The sequence below is a fragment of the Sapajus apella genome, unplaced genomic scaffold (genome assembly GCF_009761245.1).
Source record: "Sapajus apella isolate SASKATOON/1434 unplaced genomic scaffold, GSC_monkey_1.0 scaffold2, whole genome shotgun sequence".
NCBI classification, from domain to species: domain Eukaryota; kingdom Metazoa; phylum Chordata; class Mammalia; order Primates; family Cebidae; genus Sapajus; species Sapajus apella.
The window spans coordinates 41,280,518-41,307,222 of NW_022436942.1; the positions used below are offsets into that span (position 1 = coordinate 41,280,518).

Sequence of the window (26,705 nt, forward strand, 5' to 3'; positions counted from 1 at the left end):
CAACATCCCATCTCCATTTTTTCTCACTTTATCTTTGCTGTAGTAAAGTAGAGAAGAGGTGAACCATCCCATGCAATTTTTATAACAGTATTTCTCAATTCTAGCTGCCTGAGTCGAATTTGGCACTTTTAATGTATGGATGCCTGGACCTGCCTCTTACCTTCTGAATGATAATCTCTAGACGTAGGACTTAAATATAAGTATGATTAAGAAGTTCCATAGGTAATTCTGCTACACAGTATGGTTGAAAACAAGGTATGTATTATGATTATGTAAGAAGACATGAAGAATTCTATAGGATGACTTATAGAAATACTTTCAAGGTGGGCTGGTCGCGGTGGCTCATGCCTGTAATTCCAGCATTTTGGGAGGCCAAGGTGGTGGATCACCTGAGGTTAGAAGTTCAAGACCAGCCTGGTCAACCTGGTGAAACCCCATCTCTACTAAATATACAAAAATTAGCCGGGCGTCGTGGTGGGTGCCTGTAATCCCAACTACTCAGGCGGCTGAAGCAGGAGAATTGCTTGAACCCAGAAGGCAGTTGTTGTAGTAAGCCGAGTTCACGCCATTGCGCTCTAGCCTGGGCAACAAGAGCAAAACTTTGTCTCAATAAAATAAAAGAAAGAAATTGGGCCGGGCGTGGTGGCTCACGCCTGTAATCCCAGCACTTTGGGAGGCCGAGGCGGGTGGATCACGAGGTCAAGAGATCGAGACCATCCTGGTCAACATGGTGAAACCCCGTCTCTACTAAAAATACAAAAAAAAATCAGCTGGGCATGGTGGCGCATGCCTGTAATCCCAGCTACTCAGGAGGCTGAGGCAGGAAAATTGCCTGAACCCAGGAGGTGGAGGTTGCAGTGAGCTGAGATCGCGCCATTGCACTCCAGCCTGGGTAACAAGAGCGAAACTCCGTCTCAAAAAAAAAAAAAAAAAAAAAAAGAAAGAAACATGTTTAAGATTATTTATAGTTATTGTTCTTCTATGCAGAGACTTAGATGGGCCCTAGTCAGGTGCCAATGTGCAGATTCATATGACAGGTTGAACTTTTTCAAAAGGGCCCAGGAGTGTGTATCAGGCTCCAAAGTGCAGAGAGCTGGAGTAATTAAACCCAAACAAAGTCCTTAAAGTGTAGAGTTCAGAGTAAAAACCTGGGGAAAACAAACACAGATGCAAGACAGCATAAATAGGGAATGAAGTTAAGTGATTAGCCGCTAGACAAATTCAAGGAGAAAAATCTAGAACAAACAGAGTATGTTTGGGATAATTATTATGGGTGTGCCTAGATTTTTTATAGCTTACCTTTATCGATGAACAGATATGAGTGTGTGTGTGTGTGTGTGTGTGTGTGTGTGTGTGTTTATAGGCAGACAATGGCAAACTGAGTTTGTTCTGGGCTGTTTAGCAGAAACTATTTTGATAAATGGCATATGAACATAGCCTTATTTTATTTATACATAGCCTTAATACAGTGTATGCTATGGAGTCCTAACATTCCATACTAAAATAGAAATCTGCCACTATATAGTTTGATCATTATGCTAAAATATCTGACTTATAGGGAAAGAGTTTTATGTGCATAAGGTTAGCATATTTCCTGTAATATATCAAGCACCAGGTTCCATGGAGTTATATCTCTGAATGGTCAAATATGTCATGTGTCCTTCTCTTCATATCTTACACACCTTCACCCTCACTTTATTTGTACAGCTGTTTTTAAGTTTGAATTGGGGCAGTGTTGCCCTTTGGGATGTAAATTTGAGTTATTAATAGTCTAACATAGTACAGTAGAAAATTCTGGTATGTACATTGCTACTTTTTATCATGATATTTGCTATGTAAACAATATGTGTTTTACCTGAATGTGTTTACCCAATGCAATGTGGTAGACCATAGAGGTAGTCTGTCATGAATGTCAGTTTTCAAAAATACCACAAAGCTCTATGAGCCATTGTGAATACTGAATTTATACCATATGTTTTAAAACTACTTTTAAATATTTTTATATTATAAGCCAGTCGTCCCTAGGAGAACAAGAAATACCAGAAACATTTTTATTGCAATCCTGTATAGAATATGTTTCCAAGCTTTACTAATGTGTCAATATTTTGACCTAATGTTGATTATTACCATAATTAATTTGAAGTGTTTGCATTATTTATTCTTATAGAAGTTGGAAAGAGAACTTCTTTGGGTAAATCTCGGTATCACTTGGTTGTTTTCCTGATGAAGGTATAAACAGAGGAAGCACTACTAGTTACCAGTTCAGATCCACACATTTTTTCTTCTTGGCTAACTGAACGATGATTTTGTTAAGGAATCATCAGTTGCTACTGGGAGCAACGCTTACCAGTGCACAAATTTGTGACTGATCTCCTTCTCCACCTTCTCCCAGCCGAGTACCAGGGCATCTTCTAGCATTATTAGTGCACTCCATATTTGCACTTCAAATATCAGTGGTGTAACCCTCAAAAGCATGCAGACTTAACTTCATGTTTACCCCTAGCTTTATTATGACATGGGATAATGAGGTGATTCTTCCATTTACATTTTTTTTAAAACAAACGAAAAGCACTAGAGAGCTACAGATCTGGGAGATTATCTGGGAGATTGGAGCCTTTCTATAGCGTCAGAAATAAATGAATCTAAATCATTTATGGCAATTACATTGATTGAAAAATGGATGTGAGACATAATTTTTACTGATGAGGCATAAGGGAAATGTCTCCTAGGGAGTTTCTGGGAATTGATTGATTGATTGCTCTTACAACTGAAAGCAAGACAGAAACATCACTTTTCTTTTTTTCTGCCTCTGGATTTTGCCATCTATGTGTGTTTGTTCAGTCTAAGTTATCTTTATCTACTATTTGCTTAAAATACACTCTCTCAGAATTGGTTAGTGTTCTAGCTGAAACCTTCAGGTCCAGCCTGAAGGATGAAAGGTAATTTGTGTTTACTGTAAGTTTATGTGATCTTTTCAGAAGCTTAGGAGGGCAGGAGGAATAGAGAAAGAGCTGGAACCCCAGGGAGTCATATCATAGAACTTCTTTCCTTGCCTTATTAGAGTTCCTACTGGGAGCAGCCCTTGCTGGGGCACAAATTTATGACTGATCTGCTCCTTCCCAACCTCCTCCCAGCCTAGTACCAGGGCGTCTTCTAATATTGTTAGTGCACTCCGTATTGCATACTCAAATATCAGTGGTGTAACCCTCAAAAGCCTGCAGGTTTAACTTTATGTTTACCCCCAGCCTTAATGTGATATGGGATAATGGGGTGATTCTCCCATAGATTCCTCCATTTACTTTAAAAAAAAAAAGTGGAGGATCACATATCATCTTTTGGTGGTGTCTTTCAATCTGATGCTGCCATTTCTCTATCAAACAGAAATTTGTCAATGGTGCATGATACCTATCCTAGTGTACATTGTTTCTCAAGTTGTATCATCTCTAGGAATTGTAAGGGAGGAGGCCACATATGTACATAATCATCTTTACTGTTGTTGAGGCTTAAAGATTATTCCTTTGCTTTAAATTTAGAGATACTTCATCTGAAAAGGTGTCTAGAGGCTGAAGAAAAACATGTTGATCACATTGTTTGACTATATAACTTACTGTTTAAATAAGCTTATCCTACATTTCTAGATTTGTCAAATATTCAATATATGCTACAAAACTCCTAAGATAACATTAACCAGTTAATATCAGCATGAAATTGTATCTTCTATCATAGAGAAATGTATGACCAATGTCTTAGTCCAGTAAATGGCAATGAGTTAATCTTATCATTGCAACAGTACAAACAATTGCTGTCTTTTCAATAAAGATCTGACAATATTTTCTCTCTCATACAGTATGTATTTTATTAAATAAGACTGTTTACTGCTATGAGCTTCCAATGCTGGAAGTTTGGAGGATATTGAGGAATAAAGCATCGTTTGTCTTTTCAAAACAGGATGAATTTGACTTCTATTTCCTGCAGTGTGGGAGATGAGATTTTTCTGAGAGTTCCTCCTGCTACGGTTCAGCTAGATCCTGGCTAAATTAGAACATGTATTTTTTAGGCATTACTGAGTCCACAAAAAATAAGGGAAATCTCTGGATCAAGAAAAATCAAAAACAAAAATTTAACAGGAGAGAAAGGAAGAGCAAGGAAGAGGAATTGAAACGAAAGGAGGGAACTATGAGCCGTAAAGTGATAGATAGTGTTGTTCTGAGATAAATACTGGTCACATTGAGATCTAAAGACTAATAATGGGCCCCAACTAATGGGAAAGCTGATTCTGAAATGTCCATACCCTTGAATGAGACAAAGCAGTCTTCATTCTGTTCCATGCATAAGCAAATTCAAATCCGTGTAGAGAAATACTCTTAAATTCAGTCCCTTAGAATTTCAACAGATTAAAATCTATTCAATATGAGCTAAAATCTTTAAAAATCTCAACTAAATCGTAAGATACATGTGACTAGATATCTTGGCTGAATCTCCTATTATAACTAAAAATACTGAATACAATTAATTTTTCCTAGAAGCATTGAAATACTGGAAACATATATCTAGTCAATATATAGAAGAATGCTGAAGTCCTCAAAGATAATGGAAACACTGAAGCCACTGAGGGTATTTGTGTACCATGGCAAATTTGAGCTTTAATAATTTCATGATTTGAAACCACAAAGGTGAGGACTAAAATAAGGGTAGCAGTAGTAGGACTAGAGCAAATTTGAAAAATTCAAGAAGCATTTAAGATTTGTTTAAAGGACTGTGAGATAAAGGAAAAGGGATTATCAAGGATTATTGTCAGGTTTCTGTTTTCTGAGCAGCCAAGTAGGTGACAGCACAATGTGTATGATAGGAAACACTAAGGAAGAATCAAGTTTTCGGGCAAAGTTGGAACATGTTTCTTTAATGTTTTCTTTCATTCCTAACATTCACCATAAAGTGATGTATATAGCAAGCAGTCAATAAAGGAATGCCATATAAAATAAGATTATACATGGTAAAAAACAAAAACAAAAGATGATTCAGCACTGGTCAAAACTAAAGAAGAAACAAAAGTATTTGATGAGATATCTCCAGAAGAAATAATATGTCGACATAAGTAATTTGAGAATTCAAGGTTCTCATTTGACTTTGCTCTTCTTCGCAAAGATAAGAAACAGAAGAAGGTTAGAGAAGGTTTACATTCCATCAACCACTGGAGCAAAATGATCAAAGTACACTACTCTGGTGAGACAGAAGTCTTACTTAACTTTAAATCTACCAAATTCAGATTCTTTTCTGATCATAAATTATACTTCCATTCTTTGGTATTCCTTGAGAAGGAACAAGATGCTTCCAAATTAACTAATTAATCTTTAATTAATAATTAATTTAATTATTCCATTTAATAATTAAGAGGCTTCCTATTAGTTATGAAAGTCTTTCTTCTTCCAAACAAGTGATCTTTAACCACAAGGTATATAATGACCACAGAAGTTACTAAACATGTTTATGGAAGAACATTATATTTGTTCTCTTGGTTATTGTAGTAGTTTCACATTTTTTTGAGCCAGACTTACATTAAGAAACACATTTTGCAACACTACCTGTTATATATAGAAACAAATAAAACTAGTGCTTAAATTTTACAAAAAAAAAAAAAAAAAACTGCTCTTTTTCTTTTTGGTTAGTATTTATTCCTTAATAGGTACTTAATCTTACAACACATGCATTCTTGTTGACAGTCTTATTCAGTTCCTTCTTTCAAATTTTATAAAATATTGGTCACAGTCTACTCGGTTGATTTCATGACCCCTTAATGGGTTTGACCAGCTGCGTGATGGTAAATGTTTAATGGTTGGTTCTGCCTCTGAATAAAAACCCTAATGTGTAGCATTTCCTAATTTCCATGTGTAAGTATACCTAACTTGGTCAATTTCAAACTACCAACCTTATGTCAGTAAATGCGGAGATGGGAAGAGATGCACACAGTCAGCTCCCTCTGGACCCATTAAGAGCCAGCCATTCCACTGGCTTTCACCTACAGTTTGTAAAACAGTGCTATATAAATTTATGTTTGTTCTGACTAACTGAATTTGCATGTTTAAGCTGCAAATCACCTTATCTGTGTTATAGTAAGTATACCAAATAGTATCTGGCATATATCAGTTGCTAAATATATTATTTGTTAAAAGAATGAGTTTACTTTCTTTTGACAAATACAAAATAATATTTATGCTTTCTAAGTTTGTTTCTATTTCAGACATTGAACTTTTCATATAAAGGCTCCAATTTGTCAGTGGAATCTCACTGGGATTTTCCAGATTCATAAACTTCTTCCAAGTTGAAGAGGAAATATTTTACTCTTTTTACTTACTATGATGCCCTAGCACATTGCTTGTTTATTATTAGAATTTTTTTCTATTAATTTTAACATGAAATTTGAAAAAAATAAAGCTTTAAAACACATTTTGTGATTGATTATACTTTAAAATAAGTCCTTGAAGAAAAGAAAGATTTAAAAAACAATTTCATGTGATTGATTATATTTTAAATTAATTATTTTCAATGACTCTCTTTGGCCTTCCTATAAATCATTAGTATTTTATCAAGAATCTGGAGATTGAGGCATGAACAGTTTTTAGCAACTCCTAATTTAAACTGTGAAACTAAAATGAAGACTTTGAAATGATGAGAACCTAAGAGCCAATTTAGTAACAACAATATTGAGCCATAAGTATCAATAAATATGTATTCAACATAGAATATGCTGAGATTTAGGAGACACTCAGCAAACTAAGTATGCACCCATTGCCCACTTTGCTAGATACTGAGGATATCTAAATGAAACATTTTAAAGTAATATATAATGTAATAGGTTTTGTTACAGATAAAACAATTATAATACAGTTTGATAGGTACTGTACTAGAGTTATGTATAAGTTACATTCCAAGCATAGAGAGTGATTTCTAGATGTCCAAGGGTGTACAAAAACACTGCATAGAAGAAAAGATGCTTTGACTCACTAGAGTGCTCCTCTGTCTCTGCAGTATTGTGACCTGGATGAATCAGTTAGCCTGTAAATTAGTGAAGCAAAAGAGGGGCCTCTGTGTCTTCTGGCTCTAATGATATCATTCTATGACAAAGGTAGCTTCCTGAAACATGCATATTATTTATATTTAACCTTATTTATTTTTATTGAGACATTTAGTTTTAGTATTTTTTTCTTAAATACTCTACTTTCCTGCTATGATTCTGCATTTGGATATAATAAGAATTTTTTTTAATTATACTTTTACATTTATACGAGTATAATAATGGCCATAAATGTTGTTTCTCTGAGTTTTATATGTTTGGGTTTTAAGAAGTAAAACTAGCAATAATTTATAGCAAATGTATATATATTTATTTTCTTAATTATGTCAATATTAATAGTGTATTAGTTTGTTCAGTAATTCAGTGCGAAGCAATCAGAATCTATCTCAACTTAAGTTTCTGTTGTTGCTAGTCTAGGGATTGTTTTTTGCAATTGTATAGCAGATCAGTAGACTACTGCTAGCCTTATAGATTCAGCTGTTTATAAGCTTTTGTTACAATATCGCATTACTCCTCACTGTTCAACTGGACCTCTGTCTCAGAAACATTCTTGCCAATTAATGTGGGATGAATACAGAGATTTCTAGATGTACTTGGCATTCCGTGCACAGTTACCTCACTCTGACAGCTGTATGTGATCTTCAGTCAACTGTATGTTTTCTAGAATACTGGCACTGATTTTATTTTTGCCATGGGGCATCTTCTTGCTGCCTAGAAGTAGTTAGAAATGGAACTTTAATATATTTTGCTTCTTTCTTTCTTTGGCTTGCACCTCATTATTTTTTGTGACTAATAGAAAGTGGCTTTTGAAGCTCATGCAGATTGGATTTATTCAGCATAAAGAAGTTCTTCCTGTGTTCATGGTAAAGAAAAGAAGCCAATAATGTGTTTAAATCCAAGATAGAAAATGAATATGTCCACTTAAAAGAAGTAGTAAAGAGGAAGAGTTTATATTTTACATATAAAGTAATATGAAGGCAAAACTGACAGAAATTCTTGCTAGAGAGTTGACAGTCAAATTAATATAAAACAGGTTTTAAAAAAATAGATTACAATCTACTCATTTTATGTATAAAACTTTAAAACTAGGTTTTGATACTGATACTTTGATACTCATTTTATATATAAATCTAGATTTTGATACTTGAAAAATATTTTGCCATAGTGTTCTCGTTTCTTTTTTCCCATGGTAAATAAATTACCAGAAAGTTGTCTAAATTTTTTTCATTATCATCCATCTGACACAATGTGTGAAATTTTTATAGGTATGAAGTTACAGCATCATCTGTGATATCAGTATAAAGATCATCTCAGGTGTTCCGTATGTATCTCATTGTAAATTATTTTATCAAGGGTAGAGTTTTGCAGCAGAGGGAACCTGTTATACATAGTGAGAAACTCCACTGGAAGCAACTATTACAGTGTTTGCCAAACCAACACAATGTTTTCTCTCAACACCTGGGTTTTGCCATTGTATAGTCATGCATGAAAATACCAGGCCAGTAGTATCTGGACTGAGTCATTAATAAAAAATATTTTAATGTAGATAGGGCTCCATTAAAGTAATATACATATCTTTTAAAACTGGGTGTTTATTTTCTTTTTTATATACATCACACCTTATATACATATACCTTGAAATTACATTTTCAGCCTGCACTTTTACCCCAAGGATAAATGAAATACTAGTACTTTGATCATATAATGGAACTAGCAGTGCAGATGAGAAGTAGAAAATAAAGGATATTGTAAATAGGGCTATATATACCTGGTATACTAGGTAGGGTATTCATACACACACATGTAATTAGATTTATTATTAAGAATGGGGCTGACATAATTATGGAGGCTGAGAAGTTCCAGAATATGCTCTCTATAGGCTGGAAACCCAGGAAAGCCAGTGGTGTACATTCCTGTGTGAGACTGAAGATCTGAGAACTAGGAATGCTGACGATGTAAATCCCAGTCCAAAGGCAAGAAAAGACGTATGTCTCAGCTTATGCAATGAGGTAGCGTGGGAGAGAATTCAACCTTCCCCTAACTTTTCAATGGGTTTGATGATGCCCATCCATATTAGGGAGGGCAGTCTGCTTTATTCTGACCATCAATTACAGCACTCCTTTCTTCCCAAAACTCCCTCACAGGCCATCCAGAAATCATGTTTAACCAGATATCTGAGCATCCTGTGATTCAATCAAGTTAACACATAAAATTAACCCTCAAGCTTGGCATGGCACAGTAGGAAACAAATTAGAGATAATAAATGTAATCATTTTATTATAATCATTAACATTTTACTATTACCAATGGCCTCCATTTTTATTTTCTATGAAACAAAAATTCATATTACAGAGTCTGCATCTCAGTGACTTAAATTGAAGGTACAGTCTGGTGAAGGCAGAAAGAAAGTAGTAGAGGCTCAGTCCATATTTATGGAATAAATAAGTTAATTGCCATGAACCTATAATCATTGTGCTGTGATTTTCATTAAATGTCTTGAATTCTAGAATCTTTCTATAAGTATCTGCTTTACAATTTGAATCATTGTTGACAACTGCCCATAAACATTATCTTTTTAAATTACTAATTTCTACACCCACATTTTTTCTAATCATTTTAAGAGCAGAGCAATTTTTAGAGCTTGCCTACTTTTAAATTGTCTTCTATATTATTATTCTTCTGGTTATACTATTTTAAATTTATTCTTCATCTTTTATTAATGCTGAAGAATAAGTCTGATTTACATAATGATTTAATTATACTTATCCTTTTGTGTGTGTGTGTGTGTGTGTGTGTGTGTGTGTGTGTTGACAGGTTCTCACTCTCTTGTCTAGCCTACAGTGCAGTATCGTGATCATAGCTCATTGTAGCCTTCACCTGGGCTCTGGCAATCCTCCCTCCCCAACCTCCCAAGTAGCTGGGACTACTGGCTCATGACACCACACCCTGCTAATTTTTGTATTATTATTATTATTTTTTGTCATAAAGATAGCATTTCATCATGTTGCTCAGGCTGGTGTTGAACTCGTAGGCTCAAGTACTCTGCCCACCTCGGGCTCCCAAAATGCTGGGATTACAGGTGCAAGCCACCATGCTGGGCCTATTCTTTTATTTTTAATATATTTTAGAAACCAGTATGTATGTACTTCATAAATCTTGATAGTTCAATATAATATTTAATACACCTTTTATCCTTAGGCAATATTTTGAATATCATATATATGTGGCCTTGTTTAAAATCTGAAATGAAAATCAAGAAAACTTTATAGAATTGTCCTATAATCTCTGATGCTAATTATAAAACTATAAAATTCTAAGATGGGAAATGAGTTTCTAAACTTGAAACTAAAACTGAGATGTCATGTTTACTTGAGAGTATGTCAATCTACATGGCAGTTCTTCAGATATTCTTGAAGGATATTTTTAAGGAAACCTAAGGAGTCTTAGTCAATCCTTAAAGAAAATAACATGGAACAGACTAATGTTTAAAATCAAGGTAAAATGGCTAGTAAATGATAAATATTTGACCTTTTTTAAAAAAAAAAAACAACCATATTTTGTGGGAGAGTATAAGATACCTATCTCCCAAATTTTACTTTATTGTTTCAAAGCATTATAAAAGTGACATAGATGCATGTGACACACAAAAAAGGAAACTTTAGTAAAGGACTTTCAACTATGAATGAACCCAAAATATAAAACAGCATTTATTTCTGTATTTACCTTTCAACATAAGTAACAAATATATTCTCATAAATTCTGAAAGTATGCAAGCATATATGTTAAAAAGTAAGTTTGTTCAGCATCACATGTGACACTCACTTCACATGTTTCTGGCTATGCATATACATATACAAATGTGTACATGTACAAATACTGTTTTCTGACAAAAGGATTCAAACTGAATGTAATCTTTCATTCATACATTTATATATTCTTTCAAAAATATTTATTGAGTGTCTACAATGTGTCATATACTTTTGAATAAGAAGTGAAAAAAAAGTCTCTGCACCCATGTCATTTACCTCCTAGTAGGTAGAGACAACAGAGTAACAAGCATATATGTCTAGTATATCAGATAATGATAAATACTATGGAGAAAAATAAAGCAATGTGAATGAGTTTGAAGGTATGCTGTTTTATATACAGTAGCCAGGAGAGGCCTTGTTGTTTAGATGACATTGAGCAGAGAGTTGAAGGATGAGGGAGCAAGCCATGCAGCTATCTTGGAGACATAGTGTTCCAGCCAGAGGGAGCAGCAAGTAAAAACCCTAAAGGAGGAGCCTTTTGGCCCTTTCAGGGAAGGACAGAGACCAGCATGGCTAAAACAGTGTTGTGACAAAAAGCAAGGAAATTTCTTAGGGAACTATTGCTGGAATCTAGATGAAAGGTGGTGATAGTGCAGGTCAGAGAAGAACTTTGGAAGAAATGGTTAAATTCTGAATGTGTTTTATATGTATTCCCACTTAATATGAAATTGCAAAAGAGAAAAGCCAAGTATATATCAATGCCTTTTGACCTAAAATAATGGAAGAATGGAGCTGTCATTTATTGATCTGGATATAACTGCAGAAAGAGCAGAACTGAGATGAGAGTTGTTCAATTTCGAACAGGTTGAGTTTGTGTGTATGTATGTTTTGATAAATAAATCGTGCATGGCACTATTTGCAGTACGTGGAAATGTAAAGGAACATCAAACATAAAGGTGCAGAATTAAATCTTGACTGCATAGAACTAACTGTAATGCATATTAGTCTGCTGTAACAATTTTGTAGCCCCCTCCTGTTGCTATTTCATGAGGTCTAATGTTTCAAATACCCACTTTAAAAAACGTGTGACACTAATCATCTCCACTTGAGCAGTTAGTCTCTTCAGTAAGTTGCATATTGCAGTAAAAAGTGGTCTTCCATAGTTCTAGCATATTTCTCATCTTGTTTAATATAATACCATAAGCCTGGAATAACACCATGGCATCTATACTAAGTGCCACTCGTGATGCTGTAAGTGCTCCCAAGAAGGAAGTCATGACAAGAAAACTTGAGTTGCTTAGTATGTACCATAGTTGAGGTCTGCAGCTGCAGTTGACCACCATTTCAAGATTAATGAATCTGTCGTAAGGACTACTGTAAAAAAGAAAAGAAAATTAGTGAAGCTGTCTGTGAAGCTATGCCAGCAGACACAAAAAGTGCAAGGTTTGAAATACGGTTTTATGTGGGTACATGATTGCTAAAAGAAAGGCCTACCTATAAACACTAATTTGATATGAGAAAAAGTGAAGTCTTTATATGACAAGTTAAAGCAAAAGGATCTAAATCTACATCAGTAAAGGATTTAAAGCTGGGGAATTTAATGTCAATGGGGTTGGTGTGATGATTTTAGAAAGAGGTTTGGCATGAGACAAATTGTCAAGATAATAGGAGAAGCAGCTTATGCTGGCCAAGAGGTAGCAGACAAGTTCCCAGATGCCATTAAGGACTTCATGACCAAAACACCAAAAGCATTGGCAACAAAAGCCAAAATAGACAAATGGGACCTAATCAAACTCCACAGCTTCTGCACAGCAAAAGTAACAGTCATTAGAGCGAATTGGCAACCAACAGAATGGGAAAAAAATTTTTGCAGTTTACCCATCTGAAAAAGGGCTGATATCCAGAATTTACAAAGAACTAAAACAGATTGACAAGAAAAAAACTAACAAACCCGTTCAAAAGTGGGCAAAGGATATGAACAGACACTTTACAAAAGAAGTCATACATGAGGCCAACAAACATATGAAAAAATGCTCGTCACTGGTCATCAGAGAAATGCAAATCAAAACTACATTGAGATATCATCTCATGCCAGTTAGAATGGCGATCATTAAAAAATGTGGAGACAACAGATGCTGGAGAGGATGTGGAGAAATAGGAACACTTTTGCACTGTTGGTGGGAGTGTAAATTAGTTCAACCATTGTGGAAGACAGTGTGGCGATTCCTCAAGGACCTAGAAATAGAAATTCCATTTGACCCAGCAATCCCATTACTGGGTATATATCCAGAGGATTACAAATCGTTCTACTGTAAGGACACGTGCACACGAATGTTCATTGCAGCACTGTTTACAATAGCAAAGACCTGGAACCAACCCAAATGCCCATCGACGATAGACTGGATAGGGAAAATGTGGCACATATACACCATGGAATATTATGCAGCCATCAAAAACGATGAGTTTGGGTCCTTTGTAGGGACATAGATGAACCTGGAAACCATCATTCTCAGCAAACTGACAGAAGAGCAGAAGATCAAACACCACATGTTCTCACTCATAGGCGGGTGTTGAAGAATGAGAACACATGGACACAAGGAGGGGAGCACTACACACTGGGGTCAGTTGGGGGGAAATAGGGGAGAGACGGTGGGGGGCGGGGAGCTGGGGAGAGATAGCAAGGGGAGAGATGCCAGATGTAGGTGATGGGGAGGAAGGCAGCAAATCACACTGCCACGTGTGTACCTGTGCAACAATCTTGCATGTTCTTCACATGTACCCCAAAACCTAAAATGCAATAAAATAAATAAATGGGGGGAAAAAAAAAGAAAATTATTGAAAAGAGAGGGTATCTTCCTGAATAAATTTTTAGTGCCGATAAAAGTGCCCCATTCTAGATTTTTAATGCCACAAAGAACACTTAATGAGGAAAAGAAGCAATCACCAGGATTTAAGGCAGGAAGAAATAGGCCAAGTCTACTGTTTTGTTCAAAATTCAATCAAGTGTATCATCAGGAATGCCCTTATCTCTAAAACTACTAACTCCTGAGCCTTGAAGGGAAAAGATAAGCATCAGTTGCCCACTTTTCAGTTGTACAACAAGAAGGCCTGGACAAGAACCCTTTTTCTGGATTGATTTCATCAGTGCTATGTCTGAAGTAATGAAGTACCTTTTCCTAAGGGGCTGCTTATTAAGTTGTTTTGATATGATACTGGACAATGTGCCTGGCCACCCAGAACCCCATAAGTTCAACACTGCTTTAAAGAAGTTGTACAGACAGCTAACATATATATGGAAAGGTGCTCAACATTATTGATCATCAGTGAAAGGCAAATTAAAACCACAATGAAGTATCACCTCATACCTGTTAAAATGACTTATTAAAAAAAAAATTGACAAGACAAGTCTTGACAAGTATATAAAGGGAACTCTTTTGTCTTGTAGGTAGGAATGTAAATTGATGCAGTCACCCATGGAAAACAATATGAAGACTCCTCAAAAAATTAAAAGTAGATTCACTATTTGATTCCGCATTCTGACTTTTGAGTATGTATCTAAAGGAATTGAAATCTGGATCTCATCTGTATTCCTATATTTATTACAATATTATTCACAGTAGCCCGAGATAAGGAATCGGTCCACTCCATTAATGAATAGATGGATAAAGAAAATGTGGCACATACATACAATGGAGTATTATTCAGCCTTTAAAAAGAAGCAAGTCCTGCCATTTTCTTCAATATGAATGGACCCGGAGAAAATTATCTTAAGTGAATTAAGCCAGGCAAAGAAAAATACTGCATGATCTCACTTGTATGTGAAATCTAAATAGTTGAACACAGAAGCAAGAGCAGGGTCTGAGTGAGAGAGAAATAGGGAAGTATTGGTCAAAGAGTATGAAGTTTTGATTATACAAAATAAAATTTGAAAATCTAGTATATGTATAATATAGGGCCTATGATTCACAGTATTGTATTGTATACTTAAAAATTGCTAAAAGGGTAGATCTTATTTTAAGTGCTTTTACTACAAAAGGAGAAAGAAAACAGGGAGGAGAAAACTTTTAGAGGTAATGAACAAATTTTTGGCATTGTTAATGATGATATGTTGATAGTTTTACAGGTGTTGACTTATCTCCAAACACATAAAGTTGTATACATAACATAACTACAGCTTTTTATATATCAACCGTACCTGAATAAAACAATTTTAAGAAGAAAAAGGGTGAGGAAAAATACATATTAGGTATGAATTGTTCATTGAAACTAAAGAATATTTAGCCATGAATTGAGTGACTGGCCCATGTTAAATACTCAATAAATATATATCAAATAAAAAATCCAAATTAATGGTGGAAACAACAAAGCGTGAAATGCAACTGGCAAACTAGGCACTAGCAGATCATGTAGGATTTTGTTAATCATATTAAGGAATGGAGTCTTAAAAGGAGAAAAACAATTTGTTAAGGAGAAGAAGGATTTGTTAAACAGGAAAGTGAACTGATGAGGTTTAAATTTATTTATTATTATTTTTTTTTTAATTTATTTTTTGGAGCGTAGTCTCATTCTATTGCCCAGTGGTGCAATCCCCTGGGTTCAAGTGATTCTCCTACCTCAGCCTCCCAAGTAGCTGGGATTACAGGAGTGTGCCGCCATACCCAGATAATTTTTGTATTTTTGGTAGAGACAGGGTTTCGCCATGTTGGCCAGGTTGACCTGACCTCAGGTGATCTGCCCACCTTGGACTCCCAAAATGCTGGGATTACAGGGGTGAGCCACCTTGTCCAGCCCTGGTGAGGTTTACACAGCTTTAAAATATCATCATGGTTGCAGAATTGAGGTTGGAATAAAAGGGTGCAAGAGTGGATGTTGGCACACCCATCAAGAAACTATTGTAACACAACAGGTAGTTTGGGACTGGTAAAAATAGAGAATTTATATATTTGAGGAATATTTAGGAGATAAACAGGAATTTCTAAAACAAACTATGAATGAGAAAGTGTCAAAGACATCTCCTGAATTTTTTGACTTGTGTAAATGAATAAATATTAGTGCCAGTTACTATGAAACTTCATGATATCTATATGTGTATTATGAAGTTAGTTTTATTTTGGACATGTTGATTTTAAGGTGCCAGTGAAATATCTATTTGGAAATGGTGGTTAGGGTATTGATAATGCAAAACTAGATCTCACAGAAGAGCATAGGAATGTAGATATAATTTAGGAGTGGTAGTAGGTTGATTAATGCCTCCCAAAAAGTCATGTTCATGAAATTCAAAATATGACCTTATTTGAAAAGTGAGTCTTTGCAAATTTAATTAGTTAAAATGGGATCATTGTACTGGGTTGGGTATGCCCTAAATCCAACAATTAATATCCTAGGAAGAGAGCACAGAGACACACAGAAAACTGCCATGTAAAGACACGTAGAAAATGACAAGGATTGCCAGTAATCACCAGAAACCAGGTAATGGAAGAGACGATGAAGTATTTTTCCCTAGAAACTTCAAAGGGTGTGTGGCCTAGCTAACAGCTTGATTTTGGACTTCTGGCATCTAGATTTGTGAGAGAATAAGTTTCTGTTGTCTTAAGCTACCCAGTTTGTGGTTATTTGTTACTGCAGCCTGAGAAATCTAATACAATAATTATCATTGTGTATTGAGGTATAGCTAAGTTATCCTAGACAAAGAATATAGTTAGGGGAAGAGTATAGATAGTGCAAGGGTTACAAATTGGCTATCACTGACAAAGGGTGCTCACAGACTAATTTTGGACAATTTGGGTAGTCTTATTATGCCCACCTTGTGCTTTAAAAAGCAGTAGGACCCAGAAAATGTGATACTTGGTTACCATACAAATGGCTTCATACCTATTACAGTCTACCTACCACTTTATACATGTGTTTAACCACTGCAGGTATTTGAGTTTGTGAGCCTTTGTTCAAAGAAAGTATTAAAACTATGTGGGAGTGGCAGGACGAAACCACAGGAACACTTCATAGCCAGATAGAGAGTAATGAGTCAGTAAGGGAGTATAAAGAGAATTAAGGCCACAAGCTTAAGCTTGTTTAATTAGGTGGATAATGATATTAACACAAGAAGGAATAACTAGTACAGTCTTTAAAATGAGGAGATTATTGTTTCTAAAGCTTGCAAGAAATACTAAGAAATAGGATAGAAAACAGGAGACTTCATCTATTCCAAAATTATGGAAGTGAGGCTAGAGAAAGCAGCTTGATTCACTGATAAAGGGTGATTAATGCTCAGTTTGATTAGATTTGAATATGAGTATATGAACACAAAGAGAAGACTGATACGTCAAAGTAGTTTATGAAAGAGCTTAGTCTTCACTGCAGTCAGAATGAAATTAATGAAACAGATTCTGAAGATAATATTGAAGATCTACATAAAAGGCTTTGACATTGAGGATTTACTGCCTCTTTATCAGTTGTTTACATTTAACTCCATTAGAAAAAGAGCAAAGGTATGAGGCCACTGTGATCTCAACCACAGAGGAAACTGTTAATGCAGATTCAGAAAACTTCAAGATGGTTTTGTAACTTCATGGTGTCCAGAGGAGGGATGTGTTTTAATATAGCCTTGAGCCAAGGCTGGCATTTTCTGTAAACTGCACTAGTATCTTAAAAGTTCCTAGGTGTTTTGATTAGGAATTCAGGGAGCCAGGTGCGTCAAGTAAGACTGCCCTTCTGTCCTTCATGCATTGTTATGTAAGAGGAACCTCTCTTACACATGGGTTGAGTACCCTCTGTCAGCTTTTGTTGTGGTGGTAGTCACTTTATGAGCTCTAAGAAAGACCATAACCCTCCTTCAGCCTAATAATCTTCATCACCACAAGTCAGGAAACATACTTGAAGTAAGACCATCTTTTATTATGCTCCACTTCTCCAGTGACAGCCCCGTGAGCTCCATGTGTGATGACTCCCTTGCTGGCTTCTGTCAGTATCATCTGGAGACAACAGAGAATCCAGGAATCCTGTGTTTCTCTGCCATATCTTCTCATTATCACCAGAAAGCAACTGGGAAGCCCAGAACTCTGTTCCCCTGGAAAAATTTTCACCTCACCTTTCCTCCACGACAACACTTACTGCTTCACACCACTTTGTCTCTAGAATCTCATGGCTAATCCCATCATGCCTTTTATCCCTATTCATATCAGCTACCACCAGACCCTGAGGACTCGCAGGTCATTTCTTCCTTCCAGGACCCTAATCAAAGGTATCTCAATAAGCCCCTGGTTTTGACTAAGTGTCCCATTTATTGGAATTCACAGTCGGTCATTATCAAAATTGCCTATATATTTTGCCTCTTTTCTGAAAGTTTCTTTATTTTCTCACCCAATCAAAACCTAACTCTTATAATGAAGCACACTACCCATACTCTTCAAACAGTGGATGTTTTTCCCACATACCTCCTTACTTCTCATTGGTAACTGTAGACTGTATGTGTTATCTAATGCTGTGAAAGAAATCACCCCAAAATTCAATGGCTTATAGTCACAATAATTATTTATTATCTCTCCTAGTTTCTGTGGGTCAATAATTTGGAAGTATACTTGGCTGCGGGTTTCTTATATTAGTTTTTTTCTTCTAATAATATACCCTTTCCAGTATAGTATATTTTTTAGATATACTGTACCCCTTTCAATCTAATATTCAGTAGTATTTTTTCCAGTCCAAGTTTTCTTTAGATTATCACTGAGAGAAAACCTCTCTGCCTATTTTCAAAAAGTAGACAAGCCTTTTTCCTGGCAGCCTAAGGTAAATCACAGAGCAGTGATGGCCTACTAATCATAGCTGTCATTACACATCAATTGTTTTTTGGATTTTTTTTTCGTATTCTGCACTATGTTGACTTTCATCTCTTTTTCTTCAAGTGCTACAACTTTGTTTGTTTGTAGGTATTTGGTTAGGATATTAGAAGAAGTTAAAAAAATTGCAACCTATCCATCTAACAAAGGGCTAATATACAGAATCTACAAAGAACTTAAATTTACAAGAAAAAAACAACCCCATCAAAAAGTGGGCAAAGGATATGAAGAGATACTTTTCAAAAGAAGACATTTATGCAGCCAACAAACTTATGAAAAAAGACTCCTTAACACTTGTCATTAGAGAAATGCAAATCAAAACTACATTTAGATACCATCTCACACCAGTTAGAATGGCAATCGTTAAAAAATCTGGAGACATCAGATGCTGGAGAGGATGTGGAGAAATAGGAATGCTTTTACACTGTTGGTGAGAGTGTAAAATAGTTCAACCACTGTGGAAGACATTGTGGCGATTCCTTAAGGATCTAGAAATAGAAATACCATTTGACCCAGCAATCCCATTACTGGGTATATACCCAAAGGATTATAAAGCATTCTGTTTTAAAGACACATGCACATGTATGTTCACTGTGGCACTGTTTGCCATAGCAAAGACCTGGAACTAACCCAAATGCTCATCAATGATAGACTGGATAAAGAAGATGTGGCACATATAACCCATGGAATACTATGCAGCCATAAAAAGGATGAGCTCATGTCCATTGCAGGGGCATGGATGAAGCTGGAAACCATCATTCTCAGCAAACTGACACAAGAACAGAAAACCAAATACCGCTTGTTCTCACTCATAAGTGGGTGTTGAACAATGAAAACACATGGACACAGGGAGGAGAACATCACATACTGGGGCCTGTTGTGGGTTGGGGGAGCTAGGGGGTAGAGGGATTGGGGAGGGATAACATTCTGAGAAATACCTAATTTGGATGACGGGGGAATGCAGCAAACCACCATGGCATGTGTATACCTATGTAACAATTCTGCATGATCTGCACATGTACCCCAGAACTTGAAGTATAATTTAAAAAAAGAAAAAAGAAAAGCTAAAGCATACCTAAAAAGAAACTGCTAGTCAATTATCATTTTAAGTTGTGAGATATTCTCTATTTTGTTTTTGGAGAATATATCCTACTGGAAGCTCAGTTTTTAAATTTCGTTTCACATTTCGTTAAATCTTTTTCTCATGGCATGCTTCTTTATTAGATTTAAGTCTCTGCTCAAATAGCACATCCTCAGAAAAAGACTTCTGTATTAATTAGAACAGAGGTATTTAAGTACTGTGCCATGAATGTTTTATGGTCATTCCTGAGACACTGTTTCCTTTGTTCCCTGGGTTTTGCCTGTGACCAGTCATCCTTATCTGTTTATTCTAGTGTGACATACAAATTTTGCTATACTCCAAGAGTGCTGAGCTATAAAATGTTTGGCAAACATTAGGTTAAGATGAAGATTTAAATGTAAAATAGATTTAGAACCAAAGTAACAGTGACTTTATACAAGACACAGGAACATGTATATTTCAATCTAGAGGCCAACAAGTAGAGCTACTCTAGAAGCCCTGAACCGAAAAGTCTTATAGGAATCTAAGATTCTTCTATTTCTTTGCGCCACTCTCTACTGCTCTTATTTGCATGGTCTTAGTTTGCTTGGTACCGTGAACACATTCCAGACAGAAAAGAAGTGAAGTAAGCAGGTAGGGGTGGAAAGTGTGGGTGAAAGAGCATACCCCCACATCCCTTTTAAGTATATGATCTAGAATTTGCATATAGGATTTCTGCCCACATTCAGTTGGCTGCAACCTAGTCTTGTAGCTATCCTAGTAGCTGCATGGAAATCTGAGAATTGCAGCCTCTAATCTCAACATTTGAGTGCTCTGTTACTACAGCGAACAAGGAGGGAATGGATGGGGAAGGGGGGAACTAGGGATTTTATTGCTTAGTAATAAAACAGTTTGAATAAAATAGCACAGCCCCATCTCTCTAGCCCTTCACTTTTTACAGTGAGATCGTTTTTTTTTTCTATTTGTCAGAAAAATAATAAAATACTTATTGTAACCCTTTCATTTAACAATAATCATGTCTCAGTTAAATCATAAAACCTTCAGTAAAACCCAAACCACTGTTTGAAGTCATCTTGGAAATAGAAGTAGCCCAGAATCCCTAGAACTTGGATAGGCTACAAGGGCTCTATGAGTCCTATGCAACTGTAAGTGAAATCATTTGTTAATGCACATTTATATAGCTTGGTGGTTAAGAGTATGAGTTCTGGAGTCAGATTGCCTGAGTTTAAATTCCAGCACTGCCTTGTGCTAGATTTGTAAGTAAGACAATTTATCTAACCTGTCTGTTCTCAGTTTCCCTGGCTGGAACATGAGAATAATAGTATAACTACTTCACAGAATTGTTCTAGGAACTGAAGATAGTTAATACATTTAAAGGACTTACAATAGTGTCTCAACATTGAGTGCTGTGTATATACTAACATTTTCATTGATAAATAATATTTGTACATATTTATGGAGTATGTATGATATTTTGATAAATACATAGAATGTATAATGATCAAGAGAGGGTATTCAGGATATCCATCACCTCAAGCCTTTATCATTTTTGTGTACTGGGAACATTTCAAATCTTTTCTAGCTATTTTTAAATATACAATATATTGTTGTTAACTATAGCCACCTACTGTGCTATTGAATATTAAAACTTACTCCTTCAATTCAATTGTATGTTTGTACCAGCTAATCTACCTTTCTTCATCTACCTCTCCCTGGTAATTATCATTCTACTCCCTATCTCCATGAGGTAACATTTTTAGCTGTCATATATGAGTGAAAATGTGTGATATTTGCCTTTCTGTGCCTAGCTTATTTCACTTAATACAATGACTTCCATTTCTACCGATATTGCTGCAAATGCAGGATTTTTTTTGGACCAATAGTATTCTATTGTGTTTATAATACCATATTTTCTTTATCTATATCTATTCATCTTTTGATGGATACTTAGGATGATTTCATCTTTACTATTGTGGATAGTGCAGCAATAAACATGTGATTGTAGATATCCCTTTGAGGTATTGATTCTTTTCCTTTGGATAAATATTCAGTAATGGGATTTTTGGATTGTACGTATGGTAGTTCTGTTTTTGTTTTGGTTTTTGAGAAACCTCCATATTGTTTTTCATATGGCTATCTGATTTGCATTTCCCTGATGATTAGTGATATTCAGCATTTTTTCATATAGCTGTTGGCCATTTGTATGCCATCTTTTCAGAAATGTCTATTCAGATCCTTTCGCTATATTTTAATTGCATTATTGAATTGTTTTGCTGTTGAGTTGTTTATTTGTATTGTTATTTATATTCCTGGGGGTGATGGTCCATATCTTCCATCTGATTTTCAGTGGCGTCTATTATAAATTTTAATTTAATACCTGAAAGAAACCTCTTTCACAGGCTGTGATTGTAAAATTTAAACTTGTTCTGTTTTAATCAAAATTTATCTGAGCAGACGTTTATTTTCTGGTACAGACGTTTATTTAGTTGAATCTATCCCAATTGCATTTTCTTATAAAGCACTTTTTTGTTTTTATTTTATTTTACCTTTTATAATAGAAATTTATATTTATGTTTATCTCAACTTTCTTTTACCTATCACTTTTTTAAAAAAATAAAATAAAAATTTACAGGCTTTAATTTAAAATTGAAATTGCTTTCTTTTCCTTTTCAAAAACCCTATGGAACTAATAGTTCTACATCAGGAATTTGAACATCACCACATTACTTGTGTAACTGAATAAGTTAGGCAGTAGATATGTGATTAAGTAATGAACATTGAATTTTGTTCTTATTGTAAAATATAGGTGCAATTGAGCCAAACTGGGTCATAGTTGAAAATATTACAGTCTCTTAATATAATGAAAAAATAGCCTGTACAGCTGTTCTTTTTCCAAATGGGAACATAGTGACTAAAAAAATTCTGATGCTTCAACATTGTTAGGAATGAATTTATATTGTTCTATAATAAATTGCCAAATGTCAATGTAAGTCACTTTTAAAAAAAAAAGTCAGGTTAGCAATAAATTTTTAGTATCTCATTGCTTGTCTCCTGTAGTTAGCTGAATATCAAGAGTATTTGCATTTTAAATTGCTAAATCTTAGAGAAATTGTTTTGGCAAATTGGTTGGTACCAGACTTGGAACTTAAACACAAAGCAGCTGTGTTGAGCAAATACCATTTTCATAACATTAGTATGCTTTCAATTAACAAACTGGAATGAACTGTTAAACATCACCATTTCCATGTTTAACTACTGTTTAACTTTCTCAGTGACTGATTTGCTTTCTCAGTAGATTATTTATCTTAACTGAAAATGGAAGAATTTTATTTAAGTAATTCATATTTTTCCTGCATCTGCAGAATGTACTCAGGAAAAGTGGGGATTTCCAATGTGCCGCTATTTAAAGGAAGAGAAATGGTGCTGTGGTCGTAATGCCAGAATGTCAGCATGTTTGGTATGGTTATATTTTTTCCTGGAATAACAGCTTCATCCAGATGTTGCAGAATTTATTATTTTGGGCTAGTATCATATATTCAATGCCAAATTTTGCAGAACAGCATCATAAATGCTTTTGTGCATTGGAAATTATAAGAAAAAAATGGCTTGCCCTTTAAACAATATCCACTGTACATGCAGTGTCATAACAAAAGTTATATATAATTATTCCAATTATTATATAAAAATAATGTAAAGTGTTCAGTACTTTATCCAAAGCTCTGTGGTTTGTATTTCTTTATAGCAGATCATTTTGTTTCCTAAATCTTTATAGAATGGGAAAAATATTAAGCTAACTGAGAGATGAAGTAACTATCTAATTAAAACGTTTATTGTGCTGCACTTTACTAGTGCCCTCAGATCTAGAACACTCTAGCCCATAATGTTCTCTGTTCATGGCACTATGTCACTTTACAAAGAAATGATTTGAATAATGTAAGTGATTTTTGCATTTTCAGAAATTTAAAATGTTGTAGCTATGTAGGATTAATAAATTTAGAGATCTGAAGTACAACGTAAGGACTATAGTTAATATTGTATTATATAACGGAAATCTACGAGTAGATTTTAGGTGCTCTTATTGCACACACACACAAAAGGTAATTATGTAAGATGGTGGATATGTTATTAATAACATATCTATCTAGATACAGATGCTGCTCAGCTTATGATGGGGTTATATCCTAGTAAACCCTTCATACATTGAAACTATCTTGACACAAAAATGCACTTAATACACATAACTTACCAAATATCATAGCTTAACTTAGACTACTTTAAACATGGTCAGAACACTTATATTAACCTACAGTTGGGCAAAAATCATCTAACACAAAGCCCATTTTATAATAAAGTATCGAATATCTCATTCAATTTATTGAAAACTATATGAAAAGTGAAAAATAGAATGGTTGTATGAGTTGTCAAAGTATAGTATCTGCTGAATGCATATCGCTTTTGCACTATCACAAAGTTGAAAGTTGGGAACTGTTCATATGTCTATCTATCTATTTAGACATATATATATATATATTTATACATACATATATTTATATACATATATTAAAAATCACATTGTATACTTTAAATTTATACAATAAAAAATTTAAGAAAATAAAAAATAAAATACCGTTGATTAAATAATATGTTTAATGTCCAACTGCAAAGTAAACTAATTCTTTTAGAGTCCATTGTTTCTATGCTTTTGTTACATAGCAGTGTAAGAAATAGTGTGCCAGTGTTCTAAGTTATATTCACTAGAATTATCTTAGAAATATATTTATGCTAACAGAATAGTTTTCTTTTGTAGCCCCATTTAAACTACTTTTCTGGAAATTTGTCTTGTTCTCTCACTCTCTAGTAAATGGTACTTGTTCAAGGTCTTGTTAGAATGACAGGTTCTTCTTGTGATAACTTGAGCATCAAAATGCTGTAGCTAGTGTTAACCCTTGATGTAATAAATTGAAATAGTCTTTTTAAAGTGAATCTAACTAGCCTCAGAGAAAAGACCTCAAGATATTGGCATCAGGGACTTTACAGTGTAACAAGATAGATCTATCCCTTTGTGGTGAGACCCACAACTAACAGTCTTCACTCGTAAGCAAAATACTTCTAATCAGATTTATGTCATCCTCATTTTAATTACTAACAGAAAGCCAAAAGTCAATAGATATCTAAGGGAAGTCCAACAAAAAAATAAAGATTAGATTTTAAAGAAGGAAAAAAAAAAAAGCAGCTGGGTAGAAATGTAGATGATCTAAGAGGAAAGAACTGTGTAATATCCCTTAGAAAGTCAAAATAATATATTGTATCTGTAAAAAAATCATGATTTCTATTAAGCATTCAAAGAACCAAAAAGAAGACTTTGGAAAATGAATTCTGTAAATACAGAATTAACAGACCATGCTGGTCTTAACTTGTCCTGACCAATGTCAGCTGCGTGTGGAATGCCCTACCCACCTTGACTTATTTTTTTGATTCCAAAGTAATGCTGGAAAGTGTAAGAACAAATCTTTTAATATATCTTATTTTATTACCTTTTGCTTCATAACTGACATTTTTGACAAATATTCAAAGCTTAAACCGTACTCAGAAATTGTTTTGGCAATTTCCTAGTAATATCCTTTTTTAAAAAAAAAAAAAAAAAGATACTTTTCTGGGGAATGCTTTCAAATAAACAGTTACGGATACTAACCAGACACAAAATATTAATTAAATTTGAGCAATCTCATTAGCATACCTTAAGCCTGATAAAACCTCTAAATTATTCCGGACTAGTATGAAATGAATACTTAGTATGTTTTCTTCATCCTCTTTGTCAGTGTTCCAGAACAGTATTAATGTTTGCAAAACACTTTTTAACCACCTACCTGATTATCTCTTATTATGTAATAAAAATTTCTTATTTCTATTTCTAAATTAAGCTCATCGGTAACACATACCAAAAGCAGTCCTGGGGTAGATGATATTTTTATTGACACCAAATCACCTTTTTAAAGACTCTTTTTTTTTTTTAATTCAGTTCAGCCTTTAGGAAAATTTATAACAAAAATTTAATCTGAAATTGGCACAAGGAATACCATAAATGAAAACTCCTTATTATCTTCAGTGATAAATCTGTTCTGAACTTGTTGCTGTTTAACAATATGAAAGTTATGTAATAGCTGTCTACTGTATTCATAACATTCTACTTGGCTCCGGATGTTCAGTGAAGGTATCCTTCAACTAAATGGGAAAATTACATTTTTTTTCTTTAAACCATTTCTGTGAAGCCAGTTTTCATGCAGTGAACTCCTTTTCCCACTAACTCTACATGGTGTGAGGATATGAGAATAAAGCAGGATTCAAAGAACAAGTTTTTAGTTGTTCAGTTTTTTGCTAACTAGCTATGCAACTTGAGGAAAGTTACTTGTCAGTGATCTTGTGTATCTGCAAAAATTGCTCTTATAAAAAGATAATCTGTAAATTATCTTTTCATTTTAGAAGTGTGTGATTTAGTTATAAGTGAACAGGTTTCATTTATAAAAATCTAAAGACCTGAAGCAAATATGGGTATTTTAAATTTGAGTAGCAAGTATATCCACATCTCGTATACATGTATTACTTTTCTGTGTTTGAAATATTTTCTAATTTAAATTTTTTAGATTAAATTTTAAATTTTAAAAATCAAATTTAGTTTAAAAATTATATATATGTAGAATTATATCTAAAAACTCAAAGTTTCAGAAAACTGTTCCTTATTTAAATTATGACAAGTCTTTTATACATTTTGAATTATGAGTACTTATTAGAAATGTTAGGAAATATTTTGTAAAAAATGTTTTGGATTTTAAATAAATACAAATGTAAAAACTAGTATATATAAAATTGTAACAATACATATTACTTTCTCTTCTACCTGGCACTTGATCATATGTGAATTTGATTTGAATTGTAAATCACACAGACCAAAAATACATAAGTTTTCTAAAATAGGT

At 34.4% G+C, this 26,705-nt stretch overlaps 1 protein-coding gene across 4 annotated transcripts in view; it reads left to right on the plus strand.

Moving 5' to 3' along the window:
* Positions 1-26,705, plus strand: part of METTL25 (methyltransferase like 25) — a 124,790-nt gene that overhangs the window by 47,847 nt on the left and 50,238 nt on the right. For all 4 annotated transcript variants that reach the window (XR_004274682.1, XR_004274681.1, XM_032296903.1 and 1 more), the window contains exon 6: positions 23,094-23,188. Coding sequence is in view for 2 of the 4 variants with exons in the window: in XM_032296903.1 (XP_032152794.1) it covers positions 23,094-23,188 (95 nt within the window). In the remaining 2 variants the exon portion in view is untranslated. The remainder of the gene's footprint in view (positions 1-23,093; positions 23,189-26,705) is intronic.